The sequence below is a fragment of the Phoxinus phoxinus genome (genome assembly GCF_949152265.1).
Source record: "Phoxinus phoxinus genome assembly, chromosome: 21".
Taxonomy (NCBI): Eukaryota; Metazoa; Chordata; class Actinopteri; order Cypriniformes; family Leuciscidae; genus Phoxinus; species Phoxinus phoxinus.
Window position 1 is genome coordinate 20950316 of NC_136896.1, and position 22091 is coordinate 20972406.

The 22091-nt window shown below is 43.4% G+C and overlaps 1 protein-coding gene across 2 annotated transcripts in view; it reads left to right on the forward strand.

Moving 5' to 3' along the window:
- The window catches only part of plxdc1 (plexin domain containing 1), a 245503-nt gene extending 226406 nt beyond the window's left edge, over nt 1-19097 (forward strand). Inside the window, exons 13-15 of one of the 2 annotated variants that reach the window (XR_013795634.1) lie at nt 16759-16898; nt 17051-18011; nt 18236-19097. Coding sequence is in view for 1 of the 2 variants with exons in the window: in XM_079595213.1 (XP_079451339.1) it covers nt 16759-16898; nt 17051-17173 (263 nt within the window). In the remaining variant the exon portion in view is untranslated. Of the gene's footprint in view, nt 1-16758; nt 16899-17050 lie in introns of both variants that reach the window. The other variant, XM_079595213.1, reaches the window with a different exon arrangement.
- The last annotated feature ends 2994 nt before the right edge of the window (nt 19098-22091 follow it).

The window sequence follows — 22091 nt, forward strand, 5'->3', positions numbered from 1 at the left end:
TAATGTATTTATTTTAGCCCTCCTTCCCTTTCCCTAAGTGGTTATTCCACTTGTCAGGCCGCCATTGTAAATAAGAACTTGTTCTTAATGACTTGCCTGTAAAAAAAAATAAAGGTTTAATAATGATAGGCCCCGAGAGCACCTAATAGGGCCATTATGGGAGGGTCTTTGTCTTTCTCAGGTGTGAAACACTCAATATTCATGGGTGGTTTACGCATACTCACATAAAGCTTTCTTACACAAGACATGTCTTACAAATTTTAAATCAATATATTGTCTTATCTGAATGAGTAGTCAGGACAATTTTCACATAGTTTTGGAGCAAATATTCTAGGCTATGTGATACAATTTTCAAAAGTCTTGTAAAGAAATAATCAGTTTGGGTTTCATGACCTTATTTCAGTGATTTTTTTTGTTGCTAGTGCAATTCCACTAATGCCAAAATTATGTTTGAGTCTAGAATGTTGTGGTCAATAGTGTAAAATGTAGCACTAATATCGAATAACACTAATAGAGAGATACAACCACGATCAGATGATAAGAGCAAATAATTTGTGACTCTAACGAGATCTGTCTCGGTACTATGGTACGGTCTAAATCCGGACTGAAAATCCTCACAGATATAATTTCTTTCTAGAAAGGAACACAGTTGTGAGGATACTGCTTTTTCTAGTATCTTTGACAGAAAAGGCAGATTCGAGATCGGCCTGTAATTGACTAATGCTGTAGGATCAAGTTGCGTTTTTTTAACAAGTGGTTTAATCAGGGCGCATGCGCACGTGGCGACCAGCAGAAGGAAAAACTCGGTGTCCTATGTGTGTTGTTTTTTAGAGTGTCCGTGTATGTTTTTATGTTGAATGGTTTGTTTCCCATGACTAAGTGTGCTTAAACACAAACTATCCCTTGGGACTATTGGAGCTGATCATTTTAATCACGCTTTGGATATTTTTGGACTTGAATCTCGCTTGCCTTGGAACTGTGTTTCCGGCCTCAAGGATTCATTATACCAGGGATCAACTACTGGCTTGGAACACGGCGAGTCTACTCCGTGGTCAGTACCTGTTTTCTCAGCTTTCTCAGCTTCCCGGCGGCATACTTCGGAGGGAGAACAGCAATTCTACACTGGGAGATAATGCAGGGAAAGTTGAGAAAAGGAAACGAGGAAAAAAGGGAGGTGTTCGTCAGCGACTACGGCGTAAACAGCTTTCCCGTATCCCCCTGCCTTCAATGATCTTGGGAAACGTACAGTCATTACGAAATAAACTATATTACTATAGTTTATAGTACTTGGAGATTATAATACCAGAATATTTCACCAGAGGCGGCAAATTTTATTTTGGGAGATTTGAATCATGTGTCACTTAAAAAGACCCTGCCAAATTTCTATCAATACGTCACATGCCCAACAAGTCTGGTCTGGAGACTCTACCGCTCGTCTGCAAGGGTGCTTTGATTGTGCGGACTGGGAGGCGTTCAAAGACTCTTGTGAACATATTGATGAACTGACTGATGTTGTATGCTCATATATAACTTTTTGCAAGGATATGATTGTGCCTACACGTAAATTTAAGGTTTTTCCAAATACTAAACCATGGATGTCAAAATCAGTCAAAACAAGTTTGCAGAAGAAGAAACTAGCCTGCAAGCAGGGTGAAGGCTCAGAGAGGGTAATAGCGAGGAAGAAGGTTAGAACGGAGATCCTTAAAGCTAAGCAAGCATACAAAGTCAAGTTAGAAAATAATTTGGCAGACAATAACTTGTCAGACCAGGCTCTGCTCCCGCCGGGCATTCTTCGAGGAGGACGGTTCAGTTCGCGCTCCCCGAGGTGCGGGTCCCGCTGTTGCCGAGGCGCAGAGGCAACTCGCATCGTGGGGTTCGCAAACGGATCTGACAGCAGGGGTTGAGACGGGCGCCGCCCTATCTCAGCTTTCACCTGCCAGATCCAGTGCCTTATCTCAGGGAGAAGCACGCTCTGCGGTTTCTCCTCCCCGCGATGAGGCACTCATGCTGCGATTTTCCAGTTCCGAGGAATTGGTATCGTTAGTGTTTTGTTAAGAAAAAGAGAACAAAACAATTACAAATATAATGAAGGCAGATGTTTATGATTTTTCAATAATAAATAAATAAGTCAGCTCATAACTCTGTTGAATAAAGAGCAGCTTATAAAAGGAGGTTTTTATCTAGTGCTGTTGCTAAGTTAAATATTTACTGGCCAGCCGAACATTATGAGAGTGAGAATATAAGGAAAACTCTATATCACAGGCTCCTCGTCGGGGAATGCCGTTTTTTCCCCATCTCCACACTGAGGTGTTGAGATCGTGGAATAAACCGGTTTCTATTTTATGTGTTTAATCCCCAAACTTCTACTATAGTAATGTTATGGGTATTTAGTATCATGGTATGACAGAGCCTCGGGTTAAAGAGACGCTTGCAAGCTATCTCTCTCCTGAGTCAGCGTCATCATAACCTCGACGTTACCCACCAGCCATCATAAATAATAGATCAATATTATTAGGCAGCGCTGGTCAGTAAAGTATATAAGGACATGGATGAATGTGAGGAAAAAATGTCAGCACTGACGCTATTCGAGAATTGTGTCGCGCAACAGATAAACTATAACAGGGAGGGGCGGTTTCGAGAAATCGTTTCTCCTCTGTGTCCTCTGGGGGGCGACTCTCTGAGGAGGGTCGCAGCTCTGCCAGTTCGGTTGTTTCCTGCTGGTGGCCACGGAGTGATATATATATTAAATTTTTCTGATGTAAAGAAAAATTAAGATAAAATATGTCTGTTCCTCTGAACGCTCCGTTAAAAAAAAAACCAGATAAAAAATAAACTATTCAGCGGCGTTCCAGAGGTTTCTTCCTCACCGATCTAATGTTCCTGAGACTGCTGGGTGGGAGCAGTCTCAGCCTACTAAAGCTCTTCGCAGCATAAAGTGCTGCAAAACAGAGCGTCACCATTTGGGCTCATCCACAATCGAGGGGGACCTGGGTGGCGGTCGCAGTTTGGCCAGTTAGAGATATGCAAGATCTGAGGACTGTTTTATCTCTAAAATAGCTTAGAAGAAGAAGCCCTGACACCGACAGCTCTGGCTCCTCAGAGACTCCAGGGCATTCGCGTATTATACTATATCGACGATTGGTTGATCCTAGCTCAATCTGAGCAGATGACAGTTCGGCATCGAGATGTCGTTCTGTCTCATTTAAAGATGTTGGGGTTGCGACTCAACGCCAAGAAGAGTGTGCTTCTCCCAGCTCAGAGGTCCACTTTTCTAGGTGTATTAAGCAATTCACAACGATTCGCTGTAAATGGGGTAAAACTAGGCCAGTCACTCACTGTGGAACTGTTTCAGACTGTGGGGTCTCATGGTAGCTGCGTCCAACGTATTACTTTTGGCCTTCTGTACATGAGCCCCCTGCAGTGGTGGCTCAAGACCAAGGGGTTTTCTCCGAGGGGAAATCCGTTTTCGCCTGATCAAGGTCACCTCGGTCATGTGGAAGAACCTTGTTTCCTCAGTGTTGGGGGCCTCTTGTCGACACATAATGCTATCGACGGACGCTTCCCTCACAAGTGGGAGGTGATCATGAGTGGTCACTCGGCGAAGGGTCTTTGGCAGGACCATCTTCCTTTTTGCACATAATTGGCTAGAAGAGATGACGGTATTCTGAGAATCTCAATACTTCCTGTCAGACCCGAGAGGTCACCATGTGCCTGTACTTCTGGACAACACACTGACGGTCTCGTATATCAGAGTAGATAACCTGTTGAGGCAGGTGCTGAGGCCCGGGGAATGGAGACTTTACCCCGAGGTGGTGGAGCTTCTTTGGAAGAACTTCGGTAAAAACTCAAGTCTACCTTTCGCATCGTTTTATACAACGCATTGCCCTATGTGGTTCTCCCTGATGTATTGATGTATTAGGTGTGGTTGAGGTTACACCTGTACACATTTCCTGATATCTTTGCTCCCGGGAGTTCTGGAGAGGATTTGGAAGCTGACACGCTCTGCGTTCAGGGGTGCTTTATAGCTTCCTGGTCTATGACGTCACCCGCCTATGACGTCTCGCTCTTTCATTGGACTGATTATACACGTGCTTCACGACGCAATCACCAGGGGTGTTCCCACAACGTAAATGCAGCGTTTCGTTCCCTCTCAGGGAACTAAGCTTACATACGTAACCAGAGACGTTTTCCAACATATAGTTGTGAACATGGACAAATGTTAATGTAAATAACATTTGTACTCTTACAAGTAATCAATTGTCTAATCTTATACGTTTTCATTGTATGAGGATGTGTAAATTATTTACATTTAACATACTTGGTACAGGAAGAACAATTGTGACATGGAAAAATACCCTCAAATGGAGGTCTATGCAGTGCCGCCAACACCAGAGACAGGTCCCAAGAGGGTATAGGGGTGGGACAAGGCGGATTTGGTCTCCTTGCGTCCCTCATGAACCTGACAATCAGGTCGTGCTTACCCAAGGATTTTCCGTCAACTGCATCGTGATTTGCGGAAATAGAGGCAACATACACTTTGAGGGTGGAGAGAGACAGCCTTTGCTCCAATCCTTCTTGCAGAATGGAAAGCACAGTACCGATCATACATCTTCAGGGGTATTCTCGGTGAGAAGAACACCACTCAACGAACAGGTTCCACTTCAGAGCGTAAGCATGCCTCATAGAGGGTGCTCTCGAAGAAGTGTTGGTGTCTACGGCTGCTTGTGGTAGATCACCTTGAACTTCTGTGTCCCGTCCAGGGACCAGACATGGAGTTTCCAGAGGTCTAGACGCGTGTGTCATACGGTGCCCCATCCCTGAGAAAGGAGGTCCTTGCTCTGAGGAATGGGCCAGTGAGGGGCTGTTGAGAGGCGCATTAGTTCAGGGAACCAGGTCCGGTTGGGCCAATAAGGGGCAACTAGCAAGGGATGCTAGTTACTACCACCTGGGGATGGAGTCTCCACTCTCCCGGGGCCACAGGCTGTTGCGAGAGCTCGTCGGCAGCACAATTGAGCAGGCCGGGAATATAAGTGGCACGAAGTGACCTCAGATACTTCTAACTCTATAGGAGGAGATTGCGACATGCGAGGGGAGCGTAGACCACCTTGATGGTTGATGTACGTAACGGTCGCAGTGCTGTCCATACGGACCAGTACATTCTTGCCAAGCAGCTTTCTGAGGCGGCTCAGAGCAAGGTGTACTGCTAGCAACTCGAGGCAGTTGTTGTGCCAATGCAGTTGGAGGCCCGTCCAGATCCCCGCTACTGCATGCCCGTTGTACGTGGCCCCCCAGCCACAGTGGAGACCACAGAATGCCTGGACACTTGTTTTAGGGGCACTCTGGCCCGGAGAAACAAATCATCTGACCACGGGCTGAGGGCTTTCCGGCAGCTCCAGCTCCATACCGAGAAAAGAGATCCTATGCAAGGGAGAGTTTGCTCTTTTCCCAGTTGACCTGAAGACTTTATACTGATATGCTAAACCCTCGAACGCAAAGTGCAGAATGGCCTGCCATGGGAGAATAGAGACATGAAAGTATGCGTCTTTCAGGTCAATCACTGCAACCAATCTCGGGGACGAATGCATTCGAAAATGGTTTGACGTCACAGTAGAGCTGGCTGTGGAAGAGTTTGTTTGTTGTCTTTTCCCAGGGGACTGACACCCATGGTGATGAACAGACTGAGGGGCAGCCCCCGAGTGACTCTGGTAGCACATCGGGTCAAGCTCTTGGTTATCTCAACCTACTTCTGAACTGCGGAGAACCGCTGGGCACGGTCTCCAACAGTGTCGCCGAAAAGGCAACCTTGTGAGATGGGAGCATCGAGAAAGTGAACTTTGGCAATGTCTCGCACCTCTGCAAGGTTAGCCAGGGGGTGGCCCTGGCCAATTTGCTGCCCTAGGCAAGATTTCACCTGGTGCCCCTGGAATTTTGTTCATAAACTTACACAGAAACAAACTGCACAGCTTTGTCTTGTTTTTCTTTATTTTGAAAATATTTTGGAAACACACACACAACGTATTATAGATACAATATAAATATGTTTATATTATATTATGTTAGTGCAGAAAAAAACTATATTACAGAAACATTGCTGAAGTGGAGGGAAGAGATGTGCTTGATGCTGAATCACTGGGCGGTGCTGAGATGGAGATGTCTGCAACAGGTGGCCCGGGATTTGCAGGGACGGGGTTCAGATATTTCAAAAGTGCATCTGAAGAGAGAAGAGGAGGATTATATGTGACCATTGGGTGTTACATTTTATTATTAAAAAGCTGATGATAGTGAAACTATAAAAATATGGCAGCACCTAAACCACATTATAGCTTAAACACACAAACAGCAAGAATAATTACATCTGGTATTCATGCACAAAATTCTATTCATTGAGCACTTCTCTAGCATACAGTAGTTATATTTTCAAAATTAATTTTGAAAGTGTTTGTTTTCCAGTATATCTGGCATGGCAGCAATGTCCTACTAACTACACTTTATGATGTTATAACCATGAAACAGAGGAGAAACGTAAATCTTTATTTAAATTGAATTTTAATGTTGCTATTTTTAATAAATCCATATATATAATCCATATATATAACATTTTATGTAGGACTCATTTTAAATAAAGATTTACGTTTATATAGCAACATACATTTTATGCAGAACTCATTTTAAATAAAGATTTATATGTCACTACTTTCTACTCAAGGACCTTGACAGAATTGTAGTGGAGTAAAAAGTACGATATTTGTCTTTCAAATGTAGTGAAGTTAAAGTAAAATATCTCCTGAAAAGAAATAATACATATAACATAAACATTACTAATTTAGCCAATTCAAATAAAAATACCATAAAATACTGCACAAGTTCAACTAACTATGTCATAAGCTAATTCAAATTAGCGAACGTTACAGGCATCGTTGAACTAATGCAACATAGATAAACTGATCATCATTACCTACCTCTGTTTTTCTTCCTCTTCTCTTCTTTTTTTTTCTTCCCTGGGCACCAGATGGCTTCGGTCTTTTTGACATAATGACAACTTATCAGTGTCAGTGAATTCGGCCATCTGTCACTCACAATCAAACACAGGTAACGGATGTTGTTGTTGTTTTTTTCAGCAGGGCGGGGGCGGGGGAGATTAATGCGTCACTCAGTCGGACCGGGGTGGATCGGGATTCGGGAAAGCAATGTTGTAGTTTTGTCTTTATCGGACGATCGCTTTTTTTAATCCATAATATTTAAGTAGTATTGGTAATAAAAAAATTCAAATCTATTCATAAAAATAATAATTTGGGCTCCCGGGCGCCCCAAGGGGTGGGCGGCGCCCTTAGCATTTGCCTATTCCGCCTATGCCCAGGGCCGGCCCTGCCTCTGGTCCACCAGGAAAAGGAAAAAAAGGAAAAAGGAAAAGGAAAAAAGGAAACTTTTTTTCTGCAGATTTAGGCATGTTTGGATTGCCATATTGGCGGCAATATGCTTCCATACTGCCAAAGTTTTTCAGACACATCCGGGGAAAAGGGCATGGGGGCAGGGCAAGGTGATTACTGATTCAGCTCAGCTGATTCAGCATGAGCAGACACACCATTATAGTGGGAAGCTCAGCATCATCTTAATTTCCAGAGCGTAACAGCCCACTCTCTGATGCAGCAATCAACATTTGATCCTCCAATAGAGCCCTGAATGAAATGCTAGGTCCCTCATGAGGAGGACCAGCAATCCCATCCAGAAGCTAACAGGCAGGTGAGACAGAGAACGTGGCCATCAAACTCGATGGCACATGGCAAGTTGAGCGCTTAAGCCCTTATGAGAAAGGTAAGACGAATAATATGCCGATTAACCATGAACCATGAACATGAATCACACATGAACGCAGGCCCGTCGCGACAAGGCAAGCAAACCAAGCAATTGCTTGGGGCCCCGAGCTGGCCTGGGGCCCCAAGACAACGACTGGTTAAGAATAAAATGCAACGACAAACTGCGTGAGCACCCCTTTGATAGTCAATGCAGTAAAGGCAATGACACTGTTACCGGGATACCCCTCAAGAGGGCCCCTCTCGCTGACAGCAGCCAGCCAACCACGCGATCTCTGCGGCCGGCAAAATACAAAACCTCCTCGGTAGTCATAATGAAGCGGAATTATGCTTCAGGAAGGCAGAAAAGAAAAAGAAAAACAAGATAGTGGTAAGTGATAAATTACACTGGATAAAATAGCTCTACTTGTCTTGTACAAATGGTGTAATTTTGCAGCAGGTAGGCTAGCAAAAATATGTTTATGTTAGCTACCTGCCTGACGACAAATGCTGCTGGTAACGAACAGTTAGTGCAACTTTTCTTTTGCTGTAATATGTTTTTTTAACGGGATAAGGAAGACGCAGATCTGTTCCAGAATCACTGTTTATCGTATTTAATGACATGACATTGCTATAGCTTGTAATGGGTTTTGATGAAAGTGGCATAGCATGCTATAGCCTACTAACTATTCCACCGTGATAATCTATTTATGGGGGTTAGGAAAACCACACAATAAATTATGTGCATCAAACATTAGCTTGGGATGATTTTAAGCATTGGTAGGCTAGTTGTGAAAGCAGCTGCATCCCTTCCCTTCTAATATCAAAATATGGAAATGCTAACATATCTTTTCGGTAACACTTTATAATAACCATCATTAATAGATGGTAAATTGTTAGTTATTTAATCTTTAGTTAATTGTCATTTAACAGTTAGCAAACAGTCTTTTTAACCATCTATAAACAGTATTTAACCAGAAAGAGGCAGAGGAACATGATTTTTTCATAGCTTATCTTAATGTGCTAGTGTCGTGTGATATACGGTAGTAACAGTTTTATAAGTTACCAATGGACCTTGAACAGTTACTTTATTCTGTGTGGCAATTTTTACACTGTTACATTTTGAAGTACAGTATCAGGACAACCCACGTGTTTTACTGGTACTGTTTATTAACTATTTAACAAGGTATTATAGTCATCTGTCGCAACTTTATAATAACCTTCCAGATAATGTTTATAGACAGTTTACTAACCAACTAGTAACCCTTAACAAAGTGTTAGGAATATCTGGTCCGTCTATCTATGTAATGTTTATAGATGTTTAAAAAAATGGTTCCTTAAAGGTTTACAAACATTTTTTAATCATTACCCGATACCCAATATATTATATGATAGACATGGGTGGGGGGACGGACGGTGGGGGGGGGGGGGGGTTGGGGGTCAGGGGGGGTGGGGGGTACTCCATGACCATTTTGCTTGGGGCCCCCAAATTCCTTCAAACGGCCCTGCATGAACGCAGTTTCAGTCAGCATTTCTGCGATGCAATATAGGACTAGTGATTGTGGCCATCAAATGAGGATAGGAAACGACCGCATCCAGAAACACGGTTTGAATGACATCTTGAAAAAGACACAGTATCAAACCGTGTATGCTCTTTCAGGAAACTGGTTAATGGCCGTGGCTACACAAACAGGACGATAGTGCAAGCCTGATGTGAGCACTCACATTCTCTTTGAAGGCGCAACCTCTATCAGCTGATTTTATCAGCATACTTTTTGAAGGAGTAACGTTCTGGAGAGCTCTGAAAACAGCTGTTTTGTCAGCTCTCTGTGAGATCACAGCCAGCGCTGTCTTCGCTGTAATCCAACAAAAGTTTTGAAGAGGTGTTCTCCTGAAGAAGCAGACTCGTTTTCTTCTTTTTTGAAGTTTAAACACTCTCAGATTAGTCAGCTGCAAATATGGCTTGATCCCAAAAGAATTCTAACAAAAGGTTTCTCAGTGGTTTACAGTAGTATCAGATGTACTTAAAAACATATTAAAAGTTTACCAAAGTTTGACTCCAAGAAAGGCCCCATTTTCAAAATGGCGGCTGTCGGGTCCTTAAAATGACCATTACTACTTTGTATTCCTCCTAGACCAGGAATACTGGTGCCTGATACATGTTTGGGCCATGTAATATTCTAATTAGCATATTTGCATGATAGATAAGTGATTACAAGTACAATTATATATTAAAGCAATTGGTTACAAGCATATTTATGTGACAAATAAGTACAATTTCCCCTTAAGTAATTGCATATTTCTTCTTTCTCAAATGGTTTTGCCTAGTGTTGGTGGTTTCTGTGGTTCATAACCATTCCAATAATGAATAAATTCATTAGAACTGTGTGGTACTGTAATATTAGTCAAAACAGGGCTGCCACGTGAAGGCATGTGCTGATTGTCTGAACCCGTATTGAATCACGCCAATTCATTGGCTGATGGCGCGGGCGCCTCCTCAGCGGCGCTACTTGAGAGCGGAATGACGTGGACAAAACTTTGGGGACATAACCAGGTATAGGCCGTAGAAACACCTTCACAAGACCTGGGGCAAACTCCATACAAGGTTAACTCACAGAAAGAGCCTGCAGATCCCCCACATGCTTGAGAGAGACCAACGCTAACAACAGTGCCACCTTGAGATTCAGAATCTGGTCCAGAGCTGACTCCAAGGGTTCAAATGAAGGCTCTAATACAGAACAACTGATAAATTCCAGTTGGGGACACAAATATGACGTGCAGGCCTCAAGAGTCTAACTCCACGCTTAAACGAGGAGACCAGACGGTGTCTACCTAAGGGGACCTCGTCTGTCTCCCGATAGGCAGCGATAGCCGCGACATAAGCTCTCAAGGTGGTAGCAGATGTTCCAGCCACAAATTTATCCTGCAGGAATTCCAGCACTGAACTGACCGGGCAGCTGACTGGGTCCACTGCATGAGAAATACAGCAGTCAAGTAAAAGGCGGACGAGCGCACATCAATGGTCTCCCGCACATCAGCGGGAAGACCAGACGCCACTGTCGCTAGCAATTGCCTCTTATCGGCCACAGCCTCCATATCTCGGGTCGAGGATGCCAAATCCTGCCCTGAAGCTGAGACCGCAGATGATAGGAATCTGCCAAGGGGACCCCTCCACCAGGGAGCTCAGTTCCGAGAACCACGTCTGGGATGGCCAGAATGTGGCAACCAGAAGTAGGCGGATTCCACACTACCTTACTCTGCAAAGGACTGCAGGGATTAGATTGACCGGAGGGAATGCATACAGTTTCAACTCCAGCCACGGATGAGCGAGGGCATCTATCCACAGAGGCGTCAGATGAGACAGGGAAAAATAAAGGAGGCATTGTGTCGAGCTCTGCAACATAAAGAGGTTTGCCTCGCCGAACATGCTCCAAATTTGAGCCACTGTTTAGACATCCATTCCCCCGACTTGAGCTTCTGTCTCGACAGAAAGTCCGCTGCGATGTTCAGATCCCCTGGATAGTGAACTGTTCTCAGTGAAAGAAACCTGTCTTGAGCCCAAAGGAGGAGGCGGTGCGCATGCCTGTCGAGGCAGACAAAACTTTACACCTCCAAAGAGCGAAGGCAACTGCGCGACATTCTCAGCAGGCGGAAGGCAGACCAAGAAGAGCAGATGCCCCTGAGTTTCATTCACCACAGGAATGGTTCATATGAAGGAGACCCAAGGGCAGCACAGGAGAGACTGCTGCCATGAGCCCCAGAAGCCTGTGACATATGCCCACCACTACATGATGGCCGAGCCTGAAGCTGGCCAAGCACGCACGGAGACTGGAAACACGAGCAGGGGCCAGACGGGCCTGAATCGAGAGAGAATCGAGTTGGACAACCAGGAAAGTGGTCTGCTGAGAAGGGGTTAAGACACTTCTGAGCATTCAACCTGAGACCAAGAGACCGGAGGTGGTGGAGAAGGACACACCAACTCTCTGGAATGAGCAAGAATGAGCCAGTCGTCTAGATAATTTAGCACACGGATGCCCTGGAGCCTCAAGGGGGCCAGAGCTGCATCCATGCACTTGGAGAACGTCCACGGAGCCAGAGCTAGACCAAATGGAAGGACCCGATACAGATACGCCTTTCCCCCAAAGGCATATCCAACCTGAGGTTTAGTATAATGCCACCTTTATACTCAAAAACATCTATAGAGGATGCATTACATATGTATTACCTTATTCAAATTGAAATTAGTGACCATTTTAGAGGGTTCACACTCCTCTGTTCGGGCTAATTCAGAGTTGTTTATGATCAAAGTTATACAACTCCAATTTAAGTTACTTTTGGTTGCAATTAGCTTGGTAATACCAGACTCTGCTACTTCACTTTGCTTCGTAGACAGAGTCTGGAATGGCATAATAGAGAAGTGTTTTCTCTCTCGCTAGGGGGCGATTGTCTGAAGTTTAAAATCATTGGTTACCCGTAAGCCAATCAGATAAGTTTAGTTAGGACGTATGTTATGCGCCTGTACAGCCGCATCGAACCACAGACATCATGCATCGAACTCAAATCTATGATCGAACTTACACTGTAAACCTGCTGTAAACACATGATGATGCGAGCGAAATACCGGAGTGAACATGGCTGTAAACGACTTTTGCAGATTATGCGTCGTTAATCTACGCATCCACGGTACAATCACGGCCTCTAAACTTATTTTTGACAGAGTGAAACAAGAAAATATTTGTTGCCAACTCTCAAATTTAGGATTAGATAAAGATTTAAACACAGCCAGTGCCGCTGCTAGCCATTTCGGTGCCCTAAGCATAATTCCTTTATGATGCCCTCTACCCCGAGAAGCTTCATGAGGCACACACGCCTCTCTTGCTCTCTCTCCCTCTCTGCCGTGCACGCGCTACGCGGTTTGGAGCACAGTCTCTGTCTCGCGGGCGCGATCGCTCTAGATTCCGGAGATTTTAACTAATTCGCGGGCATCAGTGAGCCGCTATCAATATGCGGGAGACTCCCGGAACGCTATTTTTTTTGTGCCTCCTCAGCTCTTGGTTCCCTACGCACAGCGCGTGGTGGGAGTGGTGGCACTGGTTCTCCATAACAGAGCGAATTGCATCCCGTGTCTCGTTTCGGTTTTCGATTTCTCTAACCTACAATGTAAAACTCTGCGCTTAGCGTCTACGTCACGGCTCTCAGCCCGCCCTCTGTTCGTTGATTGGCCCGGCCGTCCGAAGGCCGGTGGAAAACTGAAAGATAGGCCGCTATCTCAGACTGAATACAGGAGCGAAATTAAATTAGTGGAAGTAGGAAGTCTGACGTAGTCAGGCTAGGTTGCAATAACTTTTACATTGAATGTCAAGTCTGTGTTTTTTTGCAAAAAAGTATGTGTCCAAAAATACGTATTGAGTAGGAGTTACATGACATAGGCTAAATCGTTTACATCTCTGGTTCACCCCAGACAAAGATAAAACCTTACAGTAATCTCACAAAATCATGTATTCCATAAGTATGTAATCATGTCAGTGCAATTTAGACAAGTCCAATGGATTCATAGACCCAGAAAACATGGGGTTAGACACCAAGATTACTTATCTAGGTCAAATAATGAAGGAGTTAGGATATTTTAAAGCTGCCGTCGGCAAGTCTGGCAGATTGAGTGAACTTAGACAAAATTTTGAATGTTTACAACTCCCATGCCCCTCCCCCACTACCAACGAGCACCCGCCCATCGTCAGTGCGTGTGTACCTGATTTTCTGTGAACGCGTCCGTCTCTTCAGCATCGATCAACAACATAGACTCGGAGGTAGGCTGCCCTGGCTAATCTATCCATAGATAGCAATAACCAAGAAATTGGAAGCTTGTTATTAGATTTTCTCTCTGCCATCACGCTTCGTACAATCTTCAGGCGAACTTCAGGCGTGTCGTGTGCATGTGATATTGTAACGTCCGCGTCTGTGCGAGGGAGGGGGATCTGTGATTTGTGCACGGCCTCTGATTGACAGTCAGATCTCACACCCCCCTGCGCTGATTAGACCCGATGATCCGGGACGGTGGATTTTTGCAAAACAAAATAACACGCTCCAAGTGGAGTTAGAAGCTCGTTTTTTTTCTAAAACCACCTTATTTATGTTGTTCTGTCGGATTTTAGTGTCAATTTCACTGAATTTGATCAAAAAAATGTTGCCGACGGCAGCTTTAAGGGCTTCCTGCCCATCTTGGACGCCATCTTGAAAATTACACCTTTCTAGTGGTCAAACTTTGGTAAACTTTTAGTATGTTATTAAGGACACCTAATACCACAAAAAAAAAAAAACACTGAGAAACCTTTTGTTCGAAAAATTTTTTAGGGTTAGGTGTTTTTTTTACATATATGCAGCCGCCTAGATAAGTTTGCAGAGCAGGAACAGTACAACCGCTTGGTTCCGAAGTGAAAAGCAAATATGTCACGCACCTTCTGATCATTATATTCTTGCGCTGCGAGGCAGAGCAGCTGATGCGATTATTGCATGCCAATGTGCATTAACTCGTTTTATTACACTCGAAGTAGATTGCTCTCTTAAAGTGATCCCCAATTCTGTCGGTCAGTCCGACGTATGTATGTTTTATCTAGTGCTGTTGCTAAGTTAAATATTTACTGGCCAGCCGAACATTATGAGAGTGAAAATATAAGACAAACTCTATATCTCAGGCTCCTCGTCGGGGAATGCCGTTTTTTCCTATCTCCACACTGAGGTGTCGAGATTGTGGAATAAACCGGTTTCTATTTTATGTGTTTAATCACCAAACTTTTACTATAGTAATGTTATGGGTAATAAGTATATTGGTATGAAAGTGCCTCGGGTTAAAGAGACGCTTACTAGCTATCTCTCTCCCGAGTCGGTGTCATCATTACCCCAACGTTACCCATCAGCCATCATAATAGATAAATATTATTAGGCAGCATTGGTGGGTAAAGTATATAAGGACATGGATGAATGTGAGGATGTCAGCACTGACGCTATTCGAGATTTCAGTCGCACAACAGATAAACTATAACGGGGAGGGACGGTTTCGAGAAATCGTTTCTCCTCGGCGTCCTCTGGGAGGCGACTCTCTGAGGAGGGTCGCAGGGCTGCCAGTTCGGTTGTTTTCCTGCTGGTGGCCATGGTGAAGTTTTTCTGATGTAAGAAAAATAAAGATAAAATATGTCTGTTCTTCTGGACACTTCGCTTAAAAAAAAAAAAGAAGAATAGACTATTCAGAAGCGTTCCAGAGGTTTCTTCCTCACCGATCTAATGTTCCTGAGACTGCTGGGCGGGAGCAGTCTCAGCTTACTAAAGCTCCTCGCAGCAGAAGCCCTGACGCAGAGGCTGCAGGCTTCTGAGGGTGGTCCCCTCCGGGGCAGGGACGGTTTTGAGAAATAGTTTCTCCTCGGTGCCCTGTGGGGTGTGACTCTCTGAGGAGGGTCGCAACGCTGCCAGTTTGGTTTTCCTGCCGGTTCGCCGTTTCAGGACACCGAGGTGTCACCGTCCCCCAAACGATCCTCCAAGGAGGGTCGTAGAGCAGTCAGTTCGGTTTCCCTGCCGGTTCGCCGTTTCAGGGCGCCAAGGTGCCTGATTTTTCCAACGATCCTCAGAGGCCGCAATCACGCAGGGCGTTCCCACCGTGTCTCAACGCAGCGTCTCGTTCCCTCTCAGGGAACCAGGGTTACATACGTAACCTGAGATGTTTTTACAAGTTCAATTTGAATGCAGCCTCTGCGTCAGATTGCTTGGTGCTCCACTGATATAGGCCCCATTTACACTGCATGGTTCAAGTGGCCCAATTCACAGATGGGAAATGACCGGCAAACGTGTAAGCAGGAAAAAAGCACATGGATTCCGATTTTCTTAGATCGGTTTCAGGCCTCATCTCATATGTGGAAATAAATCGGATATGAATCGGATACGTGCATTTGCGTGTGCCATTTAAGCAGACAAATCGGATATTCCCCAGTAAATGCGAGTCGTACGTTATTAAAAAGGGAACGTCAACTTAGATCAACTTAGACTTATCAATGGCACGATGGAGGACGAAGGCTCAACACAGTGGAGTTTTTCTCCGCCTTATGAGACCAATGTTTTGCTGACCTTTGAAAATAGTGCGGAAAGTAAAACACCGGATAATTAGAGATGTACGGATGAGCTCCAACCCGAATCCGCAGCCAAAAACAAATCATCCACCCGCACCAATAATTTTCAATGATTTAAGTATCCGCACCCGTTGGTCAAATTACTATTATTCTTATGTGTTGTAACGCGTGAGGATAAATTGATTATAATCACCTTCAACAGTGGACTCGGCGACGGTTGATGCGCGCATCTCTGGTATAATACACTGATGAATGAGCGCTGCTTTTAAATTAACATTTCTTTAAAACTAAATTTATTTGACAGAATTTCATTTTCTTAATGGCATAAACAGGCTCCCTTGAAACTTAAACTGGAATGGAACATGCTCATATTTTAGCATATAGAGAATGTAGTTCATATTTTCGTTAATAATGATTTATCATATCCACCCGCTACCCACCCGAAATTAATCAGAATGTTATTTTTATTACTTGACATATCGAGCTGTTTTACTTCATTTTCCGGGTCAGAACGTCTACATTGGGTTGCAGTGTATAGTGTAAATGCAAATATCGGATACGGGTCACTTTTAAAAGATGATGTAAGCGGGTCGTCAAAATTGGATATAGGCAGCAAATCTGAATTGGGCATCAAGACCTGCAGTGTAAATGCAGCCATAGACTTCATGATTTTGCTTGTGATTCACCATATATATGCTGAGCTGAATCATCCGTCTGTCTTATGTGCTCTCTGTGTTCATTTAAACTTTTGCACATCCACGTTTATGAATTAAAACATTTTTATATTTTTCGAACTGAATATAACCACTTTGTGTTCCTGTTTATCATTGCTTCACTTTCTTTTACACTTTCAGGTGAGGAAGAGGCACCAGAACACACAGCCATCATTGCAGGTGTAGTCGCAGCTCTGGTTCTACTGGTGTTCTTGGCCCTCTTGGCTGTCTACTACATTAACACACATTCAACTGTTGCTCCTCCTATTTACCTCATGCAGGTAAGCGCAAATCCATCCATCCATCCATCCATCCATCGATTTTACTTTATCAAAAAGTAAAAATCAACTCTAAATCAATCTAAATCAACTCATCATTTAAAATGAAATAAAATTGATTGTTGTTATGCTGTTGTGGTGTCTCTTATTCACAGCGTCGCACCAATAACTATTGGCCATCCATGAAGTTTCGGAATCAAGGATGCCATTCCAGCTATGCTGAGGTTGATCTTGGGGGTTATGAGAAAGAGGGATTCATTGAGGCGGAGCAGTGTTGAGAAGGCATGGACTAAAGAAAGAGGTTTTTTTTTTCTTGAGTGATTTTAAGAATAAGACAAAGGTACAATGAGACACTTTCATTGTTAACTGTCATTAAAGTTTTGTGAGATTTTCTCTGTCTTCCTACAGTTGGCAGCCACTCTGCGGCATATTTTATGCTGTTTGTTTTTGGTAAAATAAGGTTTATTTGTTCTAAGAAGTAGTAATTGTAAAGAAGATGAGATTGTGACCAGCAAATCTGCTAACTTCACAGAATGGGATGTGTGTTAAAATTATTGAAAGTTAATGTAAAGTACAGCATTTCTTTATGGATTTGTCTATTATTATTTGTGTTCAGTGAATAAAATAGGCAAAATATTCTGTTAGCCACATGGAGTTGACAACACTTTAACTGAAATAGCTTATTCTATTATTAGTGATATGTCATACCACACACTTTTCTGAGTTTTGCCCTGTCATTCAGTCATAAAACAAGAAATAAATTTGCACATCAAATATGGAATGTGCAAAATAACTTTCAATTCAAATCAACTTAAAATAATTTTTGCTGTTTGCCAAAGCTAATAGTGGAGATGTAAAGTAAAACATGTTTCCTGCTGAACAAATGGTCAGACATTAGAAATCCTTGTGACCAAATCCAAAGAAAATATTTATTTGATTGATTTTCAGTGCATTAAATACCATTGCATTGTTGCATTTTGAACATACAGTATGCTTATTATAAAACAATAAAAAGGATGTTTTGAATTTTATTTTTATGTTTTCTTTTAATTAACTAGCTAGCTCGTCTGTCGTCTGAATCAGAATCAGACATGTAATCAGATCTGCTGCACTAAGGTGGTAAAAACTGACACCTGCAGCCATTGTCAATAGTATTATAAATATACAGTATATGCATATATGTAACCTAAATTGAAGTAACTACAGTATGACCCTGGTTGAGTGTACCCTGGAAATCCAGAGTTCTCGCGAGAGCACAAGTTGAATTTGCTCAGCGAGTTACTCTGGTGTCGAGTAATGATGCTCATTAAATATGCCCTTGTACTGTATCTGAGCTGCAGCACCAATCACATCAGGTTATCTGATATAGGCGGGCCAAAGGCGAGATGACGACAGCGCTGTGACGTCGAAGTCACTAGTAAACATTAGGCTGGTTTGAGATGAGCAAAATCTGCGCAGAACCGATCACCGGTGATCAGCGCGAGATGCATGCCGGTTAGAAATGTGTCCGAGTGCGGTCCCCCTTGCTCTGATGTCATGCTGACGTATGTCAAAAAACTCTTGCGAGCGCAAGCTGCACATGTTGGATTCTGCAGTCACGTGCAGTTGCTCTCCACCGGCTGCGCTGATCAAAAGCACGATGGGAAACGACTTGCTGACCACACAGCTTAATGCTCATTGGTTTAAACAACCGTGATGTATTGTTCTCTTTTAAAATGTTTGAATTTAAAACTCTGATTTCGTGTTTTTATGTGTATAAATTATGTGTGAGTATTCCCGAACTCTCTGACAGTGTGATCTCTCTATGGGTTATTTGATTGTTGTCATATTTATTAAAAAATGTTTATAAAACATATGTAATTAAAGTAAAAATGATTGATAAACATGTCTTTGGTATGTAATTAAATAACAAGAACTTTGAGTGTCTTGTTCATTATATTTATTTTCTTATAAAAGAAACAGAACTTAAAATTACATCCAGTTTATTAGCAACACCGTGCACGAGCGTGAATCCGCAATATCCGCCTTTGATCTCGTTGGTGTCTGATCCACTACGAGAAGAGAGAACTGTCCGGCTTGCCTGCACTTTTTTTACTCCTCCCCTCACTGTAGTCGCCTACTCTCGACTACATTTCAGGCGAGGCAAGGCGCATCTCAAACAAGCCTATTGCAAGATGGCTATGGATGAACACCAGTTGTTTAAAATGGCTTTGGGCGTTACAATGAAAGATTTAGACTTGCTTTTTTCTATAAAAGAGGAATATAAGACGGTGTTCGCATCGTTCCTTTGCAAGAAGGGCGTTTTTGCTGTTTTGCCGATTGGTCGTAGTGTTATCCAATTGCGTGCAGTGAGATTTTCAAATGCATGCTTGGTGACGCCCCCTCGAGCTGGCCGATTTTCATTAGTCGACGCCAGACCATTGTGGCGGAGGGAAATATGCCACCGCCTTGTGGGGGAAATGTTCAGCAATTTTCTAAGGAAGACTGAGTGAGCAACAGGATCCTAGTCCCCCCACCCAATGCTTTTAGTCTTTAGTACAACTGTTAGCCTAGTTGTATGTGGTTTCTATCGTGTTGCAAAGTGTAAATGCTCAAGAGGCGGTGAGGTGGGCTTCAGGATTTACTCAATACACGGCAGCCACCTGAAGTGTGTGTGTGTGCAAGTCGAAAACTCAGGTTAAACCTAGCTGACTGCAGAACCCGCCCTCCCCGGATCTAACAGGATAGGTAAGACGCCCCCACTCCTTAGTATAAGTGACTCAAAATTAGAAAAACAGTTTTAGCTTAACTAACCAAATTAACATTTATTTCTACTGCATGAATTGAAATTATTCTCTTTTCTTTGTTTTCACAGGAAGTGTAAAAAAAAAACAATTTCAAGTGCAGACAAATCAAAGTGAAATAAAAATGTTGAAAATAATAAAGAGAGAAAATAAACACATTTGTGTCAGTTTCTGTTCAAACTTAACAAAATAGCAATCAGTGTCATTTATTGTAAGTAGACTGAAAATTTCCAGCCAGATCTCATCCCAAGGCGTCATATACTGACGCTTTTGACAAATCGTCTACATCCAACGCACATGGCACCCTTTAGCGTCAATATGAGACGCAGATAGATATGGGCCAGAAGGCGCCTCCTAGTGCTCTAACCCTAACCCTACCACAGACCTAAACCCAACCATAACCGAACAAAGCTCTGTGCGTCTCATATTGACGCTAAAGGGTGCCATGCGCGTTGGATGTAGACGATTTGTCAAAAGCGTCAGTATATGACGCCCAAGGATGAGAATGCGTTGAAATTTCACAGTTCACTTCAGTTAACTCAACCTTTCAAATGAAGTTCACTTCAATTCGGCTCAAAAATCCAGGATTCAGTTCAAAAATCCAGGGAAAGAAATGAAGTTATACTCTGTCCACTTTTGAGTTCACGGGTCCAAAAAGTTCAGGTATGTGCACAAAAGAAAGTTTATGAATCCCTTTGCAGGAAAATCACAGTTCCATAAAAGATAACTGCACGATTGAACAGTTCAGTTCTGAACACTCACTGACAGAAAATGTTAGTTTGCAGTGTTCAGTAGGAAAATAGGAAAAGTGTACATAACCACTCTTAGTTTGTGGATGAGGTGCTGAATGATGTCCAACGGATGGCATGGTACTGTCTCTTCACTCACTAACGGTACGTTCACACGGGGCGTGAGCGTCAACGCTTGACGGAAGGCGTGGCTGAAGTTTGGCACGACGCCATGGTTATAGCAGCGTCAGCCAATGAAATTAGACAGGAATGACAGGATGAACGTGATGAATGTGATTGGCTGCCACCTGGCTACTGTATTTGCATAGAGCGATCCTGATTGGCTGACGCTTCCGCCTGCGGCGATTCACTGGCGTTGCTGGCGGCAGATGTTGAAAAATTCTCAACTTCTGCCACGAGCAACGCCAGTGAAGCGCCGCCGACGGATCCACAATTAATTTCGGCAACGCTTGACGTCACCCATTCAAAGTCAATGGGAAGCGTTGACGCTCACGCCCCGTGTGAACGTACCGTAACCCTCAGCGATTGTCCTCGCGATCCTGATGACGGCAGCTTGATTCAACGAGGCCGCAATCCCAGCTGATGAAGGAGTAATGAGAAGACGAACAACACACGACCCTATCCGACGACTCAGAGAAAGAGAGCAAGAGAAAGTTGCATTAATAAATATTCATGCTAAAGTGTTACTTGGTTAAATAAATTCACATACTGAGATCAGTTTAATCCAGCTGTTTGATCTCCAATTTATTTATTTTTAAACGTGGAGCCTCCTCAGCTCACAGTCAGGCTCCTTTAGTGTGCAGTCTAGCTCTATGGGCTCCTTTAGTGTGCAGTCTAGCTGTATTGTCTCCTTTAGTGTGCAATCTCTATAGGCTCATTTAGTGTGCAGTCTAGCTCCATAGGCTCCTAGCTCCATAGGCTCATTTAATGATGTTTTATTAACAAGGTTCGGGAGGAACACGTTCTAATGATCAAGCAATCAAGTAACTCCAACCAGCTGTCATCAATCAGTAATCAACAGATCCACTCAATCAGCATGAGTAAAGCCTATAAATATTCACAGTCAACTCACCCATATTCCTCGACAGTTTTCAGCATCCCTCCACCACCCCATCTCCTCACACTTGCATGGCTATCTTCCTAACCAGAGACGGGGGGAGTACTCTGGGTTCGGGCCCAAATTCCGAGCTCGGAGCCCTCCCCCCGGACAGCACGCCAAATACGCATAAACCTTTACTCTCTGATCATTCGTAAGTGTGAACTCGTGAAGTGTGCAGTACAGTAGCTCCATAGGCTCCTTTAGTGTGCAGTACAGTAGCTCTATAGGCTTATTTAGTGTGCAGTCTAGCTCTATAGGCTCCTTTTGTAAAGGGCCCCTGACTGAGTCTGTTTCTGCCTGAAACATAATTCCACCACAAACATGATCATTACAAGTTTTCTGGAGGCTAATCAACTCACAAAAAGTTCCTTGACAAACACCTGTAATTTATGTCAAGGGTTTTAAATCCTTACCTTGTTCACATTTCTTCTGAAGCCTGTTGAGGTAGAGGCTTCAGTTTCTGGGACAGGTTGTGAAAAATCCTACAATAAAAGAGATGTGTAAGGGCTAGTCCCTGTTTTATGCCACATTCAAATGTTTGCCTTAATAAAAAGGCCAGTGCATT